The 11,205-nt window shown below is 35.9% G+C and overlaps 1 protein-coding gene across 1 annotated transcript; it reads right to left on the bottom strand.

Annotated features, from left to right (window-relative positions):
- Window positions 1-7,450: 7,450 nt before the first annotated feature.
- LOC123235357 (olfactory receptor 2D2-like) lies at window positions 7,451-8,386 on the bottom strand. The gene has a single exon (XM_044661470.1). It carries the CDS (start codon window positions 8,384-8,386, stop codon window positions 7,451-7,453), a length of 936 nt encoding a protein of 311 aa, XP_044517405.1.
- Window positions 8,387-11,205: the final 2,819 nt, after the last annotated feature.

Raw genomic sequence — 11,205 nt, forward strand, 5'->3', positions numbered from 1 at the left:
ATCAAGTTTTCAAAACCTGTGATATTCCAGAGCTGTGAGGATTAAAATAAAAATGTTGTACTAAATGTATACAAATGTGGTGACTAAAAATATATTACTCGTCAGGATGACTTTTTATGGTAGTTTATTTATAAAAGGAGAAAGAGTAAAATTAAGGGAAATGATAGAAAGAGAGAGTAGGTAATTACTCTGGCTTGGTCTAAACCAGTTAAGGCTTCAGAGGCCCCAGCAAAAAGGGTCTATGAGGTAAATTAAACAAGGTTTCTAGCCATGAGGCCTCCTCCAAGACGAGGGAACTCTCCAGAGGCTAGTATCTCCAGAAAAGCTATGAAAAGGAGTCAGCCTTTTTCACTCACCCATATGTTAATTCTGAGGGGAAATCCAAGAGCAGTCCAAGGTCCCAAGCCAGAGCTCCTTCAAGGTCAAGTTCGAAGGTGAAAGAGCTGCTCACAGGAAGTTCTTGTCACTTTTAAAGGCCCTTCCTTTCATTACTTCCTGTGCCTTTCTTCCACTTTGTGTGGACCAATTTCAGCTATAGCTTTGCTTAGGACTTCCCAGGGAGCAGATTCTGATTCATCATTCACTATGGCACACATGGATCCCAGACCTCCCCATACTTAAAGATAAGTGGGCTGTATACACTTCTGGTGATTAAATCTAAAAATGGGTGGGGGGGAGAATAAATCTCATCTTCACAATTCCCCCTGTGATCCTTTGGAAGACTAATCTCCCCAGGCAATCATTTGACATAATTAGCTTATACCTCTAAAACTCTTCTAACTACAGATGTATACAATATTGCATTTTTTAAAAGGAAACTAGGAAACTACAATAGTTAGAGATAAGAGGGAAATAGGAGAGAGAGAGAGAGAGAGAGGGAGAGAGAGAGAGAGAGAGAGAGAGAAAGAAAGAGAGAGAGAGAGAAGGGGGGGGGAACCAGTGTTTGCTAGGTGCATTGACAAAAAGCCAATCAGGGGTAGTCCCCTTTGGTATTAGTGTACATTAAAAATAACTGTGTTCAATGCCTTTCAGTTCAATCAATTGCACCCCAAAGATCATTCTGTATCTTGTGATGCGGCATAGCTTTATGCAGGCATATTTCTCTAAATATTTCATTTTCTGGATTCAAGGAATTATCAAGCTTCTTTCTCTGAAATTTTGCTCAAACAAAATTTTAAGTCTTGGATTTTTATGAAAACATATACAATCCTCCTTGAGGAGGGTGTTGACCAACACCTGGATCAACTAAAGATACATGGTTGACTTATGGGGTGTATGAATCAATTATCAAAAGAAAAAAACTAGAAACATAAAAAGAAAAACAAATAGAAGAAAAAATTAAACTTTGGGAGAAAGGAAAAATTCAAAATCAGAATCAAAATATTAAAAATCTATGTATGCAGAAATTTCTGTGTAAACAAGAATAAATTCCTAACAGGCCCTTGTATTAGAGTCCAATTAAAGTAAATTCTGTCCCACAAGTCTGTAGGACAAAATGCAATAATATTACACTTACCCATTGGCAACCAGGACTACAGGAAGTTGCCATACTATAAGAGAGTAAAAAGGACTAGATTTCCATGTGAAAGGGAAGTGTCATTCCCTGGTCTTATTTTATTTTCACTCTCAGGAATAGGGGAAGCCAGGATGGTAGTCAAACTTCAGTACTTGTCCAAATGTGGCATGAGTAAGGTCTGTGTCTGATGTATATCAAACAACCACAACCTAGAACCTCAAACAAGTCCTTTGTCTTGGCACAGATTCTCATCAATCCAACCAGGATTGGTTTGGTCCGTTTTGACCTTGTGCTTCTAGGCACTGTGAAGATTCTCATAAATCCCATTCAGATTGGTTGGTCTCCTTGATCTTGTGCCTCTTGGCACTGTAACATGGCTCTTTTGTTCCCTTCTCCTGGAATCAGACACAATCATTAATCATAGTCCCATGACATTTATCAATAAATGGCAGATTTCATAGTCTAAAGCTTTTGGGAATGCATTAGTATTAGAAAAAATGTATATTTTAAACTTATATTACTGCAAAATTAAAAAAAAAGATTCATGATGTTAACATGTGCTTCAAGTACAAAAAATGAGAGAAAAAAGAAAAATCTGATACTCTAATTCACATACTAGGTAAAGCAATAATAATTTTTTAAAGCAAAAATATATAGTTCATAATTAGTGACATACTGTGTTGCTTCAAGGAGAGACAGAATGCAAAGGGTTCTCACTCAAAAATGAGATCCATTTCCTTTTTCACTTAGCTATGTTCCACAGTGTGAGTGTACATCATTTTCACTAAGAAAACAGCTTTATAAAAAACAGTAGTATAGGAGTTAATGCACATTCAAGAAGTAGTGAAATCCCCAAAATCATAAGAATACATTTAAATGACAATAACAAACAAATCTGCTATCATTAGGATTCACATGAGTTGCTGTGTGACATTTTTAAAAAAAACCATGAAGCTCACAGATACTTGTCACAAGTTCTACAGATCTAGCAAATCTTTCACCAATTCTACTTTCACTTCACCTCCACATATCATTTCGGTTTTGAAGCAGCTGCCTGATATTGATATTTTGTACATATTATATGACTATTCCTATATGTCTCTATCTACTGATGAGGTGCATATTTTTCTAGTATAATTAGTACTACTGATTTCCAATCATTAAGTTCTGGGTAAAATCAGAGAAAAATAATCAATCTTATTATTACCTTAATAATCAATTCATTCTTAGCAACCATTATGTAATTATAATTACCTTCTGACTTCCTCAATGATATCTATATTTAGAAAAATCAAGGGAAAATCTTTTGGGTCTAAAATGTCACCAAGAATCTAGATTGTTCTGGTGGATGGGTAGAATAAGCAGAATAATTACAAATATAAAAAAAATTTTTTTTGAAGCTACTAGGCTTCACAGGAAAAAATCATTCCTGCCTCCTAGATGAGATTATAACCCATTTTGAGGTAACTAAGCCTCTTGGGAAACCTCCCTCCCTCTGGTATGAGACTGTAACACTGTAAAAAACCTGTCTCCAATATGTCCCACCCATTACACATGGACCTGAGGACTGAAAATCACTTCATATGTCTCATCCATTATATTTTTAATAAATGTGGAGATGGGGAAATACAACAGTGCCATTGCACTTCTCTTCAGCCACTAAATGGACCCTTACCTCTTGTTACAAAGAACTTAAAGGCAAGCAAATGATCAATCAGAGAAATTGATGCTACTAGATATCTAAAAATCATGTCTGAAGACCTCTTAAAATCAATTTAAATTATTAGGTCATTAAATTCTCCAAAGGTTGTATACAGGTTGTAACCAGGTTGATGGAGTCCAGCCATCATCATCTATGTGACAATTAACAAAGGCAAAAAGGCACAAAAGGCCATTTAGGCAACATGTGACCTCAATGGATCTGGAGACAAGCCCAGTATCCATAAGGGCTTATGGTTTTGCCACAGAAAAGTATTTGTGCAACTTTTTTATGAACTTTTACAATGGTATTTTCTCCAGTACAGTCATATGGGGAGGTATAGCACATATAGCTAATGGCCAAAACATAGTAACAGAAAGTGACATAGTGTAACAGAATATATTACATTAGATTAATATGTGAACTTAAACAAAATAAAATCTTAAAACAAGCAATCAGAAAATACAATATATGTGACAGGATATAAGCACTGAATTCAAGAGTCCTTTTTTTTCCAACTCCAATACAGAGATTTCCATAAAACAATGGAGCCTGAAAAAGCTTAAAATCCACCTTCAGACTCTTTAATGTTCCTTCTCCTCCACAGTATCATCATCCATATAAGTTCCTTTTGGTCACACATCTGGGATCTCCCATAGAGAAGGAGAATTCTGCACTGAACATAGTGTGGAGGAAACCCATACTGGATGTATTATAAGACTGGCCATGGCATGGGCATGTAGGGAAATGAATTTCTGCCCTGAATCTCAGGATTATTCAAGCTAATCACAAGGACCAGTGCACCCAGGAAGGGTAGGAAGAAGAGACATCCTAAAACTTAGAGCTGTTTGAGATAGGTAATACACTATTCTTTCATAGAGTGGGCCATACTTTCCATTCTACTTCCTGTTTGGAAGAGTAACCTTCCTTCCCCTTCCCTCTAGGGGTAAAACACCAGGGAGCAGCTTGCTTCCCCTGCCACGTAGATAGGGTATTAAGAGGGTAGAAGCTCTCCTCAGGTAAAAGCCCTTTAGGAGACTAATTATTGCCTAAGGAAAACACACCTGGGCTTCCAAGGCAAGCAGCAAGCAAGCACACAGCTGTTGGCAATGTAAGGGAAATTGGGCTTTATACTTTCCAAGCTCCCCCCCCCAGAGCAGCCCCAATCAGCAGCAGCAACAGCAACAGAAGTAGTAACAGCAGCAGCAAGAGGAGGAACAGGATTGGCAGATGCAATGGCTCCTCAAATACCACCCAGGAAGGGGGGAAGGGTCAGCAGGAGCAGGCAGTTAGCAACAGGTAGCAGCTCTGAAGAGAGTTGGGGGTGGGCAAAAAGCTGTGGCAGGAGAAACATGATTTCTTTTCAAACTAATCTACTCAGAGAGAATTAAGGGTAATGAACCCCCTTCTGGTCACCATAAATATAGAAATTAAATTAATGTGTAGTACTTCAAGTATTATTTTTTATAAAGTTTATTATCTAACAAAACAGAACCATGTGATTAAGTTTTTTCTACCTGCTCAAAAAGCCTGCTCCACCAAAGCTTCAACAGGAAGGAAAAAGAGACAGAGAGACAGACCTCCATCCAATGTATATTCTATCTATGTCAGCACAATAATGACAAGAGTGAGGAGAGTACTGGGAATTATAGTTTTGCTGGGGATCATAGTTTTTACGGTAACAGATTCAAATTACACAATCTCGGATATACTCAGGTAGCTACTGAAGCTCATGGCTTTTCATCTTGGCTGAAATACTCCCTCTTGGGGCCATTTAGGGGTACCATGCCCCTTAGGAAAAATTTTAAGACTATAACTCATCACAGGGTAATCAACCCCTTGGGTTATACAACATTATTTGAAATATGTTGATGTTAAAAATATGATCCTTTGTTACAGGGAGGAGTTTGGGATCACTAAAAGCACTGCCGTTTCTCAAATTCAAATTAATTCTCCTCTTTTGTTTGTTCAATTCTGGACCCAACTCCTCATTGTCCATCTGTAATCTGAGGCATGCATGCTGATGGGATATAATAGTCTATCAGTACATATGGACTTTGGGTTTTCTGTCCAAATATTGATCATATTGTGCCATCTGTACTTACTCTTTCAGCATATCAGGAACTGGGACAAACATATGCCTCCATATTAAATAAATATGTTAAATGCACTGTTATTAATGGAGAAAGGAGCTTGATATAACAATTTTATAGATTCTTTTTGCATTTTTATTTTCCTCCTAAATATCTTAATTATTATTGTGGTAATTTATGCTAGTTGGATCTCTTATCAATCTTTATTCATTATTTATTACCCCATCTTTCTCAATATTTTATAAGGCTTTACTTCTTGTTATAGTTTACATCTTATTCATAATATTTTACAAATGTGACAATATTCTAAACTCATGTTAACCTGGGCTCCTTCTTTGCAAGAATGTGAAGAGTTTTCTGGAGCAACTAGATAGTGCACTGGACAGAATGCTGTACCTGTAGTCAGAAAGACTTGGGTTCAAATCTGACTTCAGACAATAGCTGTGTGACCCTAGACATTGATGTTACTGTTTATCTCATCTGTTAAGTGGAACTGGTAAACTACTACAGTATCCTAGGTAAGAAATTCCTGAATGTGGTCATAAAAAGTCAAACATGACTGAACAACAACAAATGTCTTCTTGCTAAACTAATGTCTACATTGTTTTGGACACCTTATTAAAAAATCATTTACAAATAGACCTCAGTAAACAGTGATAATATGAATCAAAGTGCATTTTTATTCATTTCTTATCATTTAATATTATTTTGTCCAAACATATCAGATTATTCCTAGCTCAGGTAGATGCCATACCTTTTATTTTTTTAATCTTTTTCCTAATTTGGGAAAAATTATACACAAACAAAAGTTATTGATAATGAATTATTTTTTCAAATTATATATACTTAGATTCTTAGATCCCATGGCTAACCATATTTTTTCAAGTAGATGAAACATGAGAATTATATTCAAAACAATAGCAAAGATATTAATAATATTACCCATATATTTCTTTTTTTTAAAACTCTTGCCTTCCATTTTAGAATCAATACTGTGTATTGGTTCAAAGGCAGAAGAGTGGTAAGGGCTAGGCAATGGGGGTTAAATGACTTGCACAGGGTCATACAGCTAAGAAGTGTCTGAGGCCAGATTTGAACCTAGGACTTCTCATCTCTAGGCCTGGCTCTCAATCCACTGAGCTACCCAGCTGTTCCCAATATTATCCAAATATTTCAAAATTAAAATAGCAGAATTTTTGTAGTATGAAAGAAATAGAAAAAAGTAGATTTCCATTGGCTGAACAATGACTAAGTAACTTATGGTTCCTGTACATAGTGGAACATTATTATATCATGAGATATATGAATTCAGAAAACTAGAAAGACTTATGTCAACTGAGAGTTAAATATGTAGGGCCAGAAAAAAGGCCCTAACCATTGACTACATTGATATTAAAAAAAAAAAAAAGAACAAAAACTGGTCTGCAATTATAATGACCAATCTTAGCCTCTGAAAAGCTGAGAGAATGAATTTACCTTCCTCTTACTAGAAATGCAGGCATTCAGATTTGGAACTCTCCACATAACATAAAACATGGCTGTGAAGATGATAATGTAAACTTTTTTTTACTTCATTACAAGGATAGGGTAGAATGAACAGATATATTCAGAAACACAGATGACTAAAGAGGAAAATATATGAATAAAATAGCAAAATTTTCATACCAGAAAAAAATACAGTCCTAAAGATAATTATCCATGTGAGAATATGATGGCACCATATCTTTACATATTTTGAACATCAGATTTCTTTTAGGAGCAATCTACTATCACATTAGCTTTTATTGAGTTTTTGTGTGAAGAAGCACTAACTCAGCTACCTAAAGGCTTGACTGCCTCTTCCTGTCCTAAGAATCTTTACGTAATATTTGCCTACATTCTCCCTCCAAATTCTAATACAGGATATTCAATGATAATACCATATAAACTCTTTTCATGAGTCATTAGAATTATCATAATTCCACTCAGCTCTTCAGAGAAATAAATATATTATCTCTATCTCTCCTTACAACTCAGACATTGGCAAAGGTATGATATATGACCATTTTATGTATATTTACATACCAATATAAACATGCATAACATAAGTTATAAAGATTTGGACATATAATATAAAGTCAAATTCAATGGCAAATGAGAGAATCAGACATTACAGAACAATCTCCTACTGGCCACATTTTTGAACGCTCTTTTTACATCTTTGTTCCTCAGGCTATATATGAGGGGGTTGAGCATAGGGTTTATCACTGCATAGAATACAGATACCATTTTCCCTAGTTCCTTAGCCGACTTGGGTGTCATGTAGTTGATGATTGCTGATCCATAAAAAATAATGACCACAATGAGGTGTGAGCCACAAGTAGAGAAGGCCTTGAGTCTTCCTGAGGCTGTCTTCATCCTAACTACAGATGCTATGATACAAAAATATGAGACCATGATCAGGGAAACAGGTGCAAGAAGAATCATCACACCCATCAGAAAAACAGCCATTTCTGAGTTATGTGTGTCTGCAGATGCTACAACCAGAAGTGCTGGGGGCTCACAAATAAAATGAGCAATTCTATTTTCTCCTTGATAAGGGAGGTGTAGTGTAAATGTAGTATCTACCATAGACACAACAACACCACTTGACCAGCAGGCCAAAGCCATGAGGATACAAACCCTCCATGTCATAATGAGGGGGTAGTGCATGGGATTGCAAATGGCCAAGTATCGATCATAAGACATCACAGCTAACAAGGAACACTGGGTACATCCAAAAAAAAGAATCAGAAGAAGTTGAACTGCACAGCCTGTGAAAGAAATGAATTTCCTTCTAGACAACATGTGGATTAGGGTTTGAGGAACAATGGTAGTTGAGAAGCAGAGGTCTGCCAGAGATAAATTACACAGGAAAAAATACATGGGTGTATGGAGCTGTGAGTCAAGCAGAACCAAGGATGTGAGGAGCAAATTTCCAAGTATAGTACACAAATAGACTGCCAGGAACAATGCAAAGAGCAGCAGCTGTGTCTGAGGGTCATCAGAAAGTCCCAAGAGGAAAAATTCTGTCACCCAGGTCTGGTTGGTCTGGCCCATGTTCTTTCTGCTTTTTTATAAAGGAATCAAGAGATATAAGATGTAGAGATGTGATCTAGAGAGTATACTTGCCAAGACAAATTCAGGAACTGTGTGAACATAAATGCAAAACACAAATGTAAAATGCAAATAAAATCAAATTTAAATAGTTAGAAAAACATTCATTGTTCAGTGTTGGGTAGAGCCAATATAATAAAAACAATTATACCTAAATTAATCTATTTATTTAATATAATTCCAATTAAATTATCAAAGAATTATTTTATTGAGCCAGAAAATAATTTAAGAATTAATTTTGAAGAACCAAACATCAAGAATATCAAAGGAATTAATGAAAAAATGTAAATAAAGGAGGCTTAGCAGTACCAGATTTTAAGTGGTATTATAAAGCAGTAATTCTCAAAACTATCTGGTACTGGCTAAGGAATAGAAATGTGGATCATTGGAAGAGAGTAGACATATACACAATAGTAAATGATTAAAGTAGCCTTGGGCTTTACATTTGTAAAGATTCATGCTTTTGGTATAGGAATTGACTTTCACAAAAACGATTATGAAAACTGAAAAACAGTGCAGAACAAACTAGGTATAGACTAATATCTTATACTATTTACCAGGTTATAGTCAAAATGGCTATATGACATAAACATTAAGGAATATATTGTAAACAAATTAGAAGAACATTGAACATATTATTTCTCACATATATGGATAGGAGAATAATTTATAAATAAACAAGAGATAAAGAGCATTGTGCGATACAAAATGAATAGTTTCAATTACCTTATATTTAAAAGGTTTTGTCCAAATAAACCAATGTAACCAAGAGTAGTGGAAAGCATAAAACTCAGGGAAATTTGTATAGACAGTCTTTTGGATGAAGGTCTTATGTAGCAAATATATAAAGGACTTTGGAAAATTAATAAGAATATGAATCATTCCCCAATAGATAAATGACAAAAGGATATGAATAGGCTTTTTTAATGAGGAAATCAAAGCTGTCATGCAAAGTCATATGAAAAATGCTTGAAATCATTACTGATTAGAGAAATGCAAATTAAAACAATTCTGAGATATCATCTCATCTTTCAGATTGGCTAAAGTGATAGAAGGGGGAAATGATAAATGTTGGAAATGATATGGAAAAATTGGAAAACATACACTGTTAGTGAAACTGTGAATTGATCTAACCATTTTGGAAAACTGGGGGTGGGGGTAGGCATGGAAGGGAAGATAAGATGGTGGAAGAGAAGAGGTATACAGACCCACTCTGATCTCCTCCAAATCATCCTCCAAAAAACTATATGTCTCAAAACAAATTTTTCAGCAACATAATCCACAAAAAGATTGGACAAAATAATTTTTTCAGCCCAAAATAACTTAGAAGGTTGGCATAAAAGATCTATTACACCAGGGTGGAAATGAAGTACAAAGCAGCATGCCAAAGCAGGACCCACCATAGCAAGCCTAATTGAGCTGAATCAACAGCAAGGGCTTCTGGAGCTCTCAGACATAGAGAGTCAAGGGGGTAGGGATCAGATAATTACTGAGAAGGAGATTTCATGGTGCTCTTTGATGGCTCTGGGTGCAAAACTCTTGTTGAATTGCCCATATCCAGATCCAAGACTAAGTCCTGGGTCGAGGTCTTAGTGTGAAGAGGGGCATTAGCAGCCACCAGTACTTATGGCCACAGGGGAGCATGAGATTAGAGTCACAGTTCCAAGGCAGAAGAGAGATCTTGGGATTACTCACAAACCAGTGCACAGGCTGGGAGAATATTTGACACACCAATCTTTACATCATACCACCTTGAAAGAACTGTAAACAGGAAAATCTTCAGACCTAGTTCTGAAGGCAGCTGCACAAAGAACCTGAAGTTTGGAACTGTGGTCCCCTCCCCACAGTTACAGAGCCAAACTTTAAAATTTCTTTAAATTAAAAGAAAAGAAAAAAGTTTGAAAATGAGCAAACAATAAAAAAAGAAAGAAACTCAACATAGTATATTTCTCTGGTGATGGGGAAGAACAAAACACAAACTCAGAAGAAAATAAAGCCATACTGCCACATCCAAAGCCTCCAAGAAAATTATTAATTGCTTTCAAGCCTAAAATGAATAAATGGAACAGCTTATAAGAGATTTTTTAAATCAATTTAGGGAGGTAGAAGAAAATTTTGGAAAAGAAATAAGACTGAGTCAGGGAAATCAAGGAAAAAGAGTCAACAGCTTGGTAAAGGAGGCACAAAAATATTGAATAATTTAATTTCTTAAAAACAGAACTAGCTAATTGGTAAAAGAGCCATACAATCCACTGAATAGAACCCCTTAAAAAGAATTGGTCAATTGGTAAAAGAGGTGCAAAAATCCAGTGAAGAGAAGAACTTTTTTAAAAGAATTAGCCATAAGGAAAAAGAGGTAAGAAACTGCACTGAGGAAAAAAAACACTTTACAAAGTAGAATTGGCCAAATGGAAAAGGAGGTACAAAAACTCACCCAAGAAAATCATATCCTAAAAATTAGGATTGAGCAAGTGGAAGTGTATAAATGGAATTAGCTAATCCTCATTCATTGTTTAGACCAGTGGTTCCCAAACTTTTTTGGCCTACCACCCCCTTTCCAGAAAAAATATTACTTAGACCCCTGGAAATTAATTTTTTTTAATTTTAATAGCAATTAATAGGAAAGATAAATGCACCTGTAGTCATCACTGCCCCCCTCCCCGGATTGCTGCAGCACCCACCAGAGGGCAGTAGTGCCCACTTTGGGAATCACTGGTTTAGACTCTAACGATCAGAAATAATGTCACCCCACCCAACTTAGA

Source organism: Gracilinanus agilis, chromosome 2 (genome assembly GCF_016433145.1).
Source record: "Gracilinanus agilis isolate LMUSP501 chromosome 2, AgileGrace, whole genome shotgun sequence".
Taxonomy (NCBI): Eukaryota; Metazoa; Chordata; class Mammalia; order Didelphimorphia; family Didelphidae; genus Gracilinanus; species Gracilinanus agilis.

What these genes read in the sequence shown, in the direction of transcription:
- LOC123235357 (XM_044661470.1), bottom strand. Translation starts at nt 8,386, where the DNA reads ATGGGCCAGACCAACCAGACCTGGGTGACAGAATTTTTCCTCTTGGGA.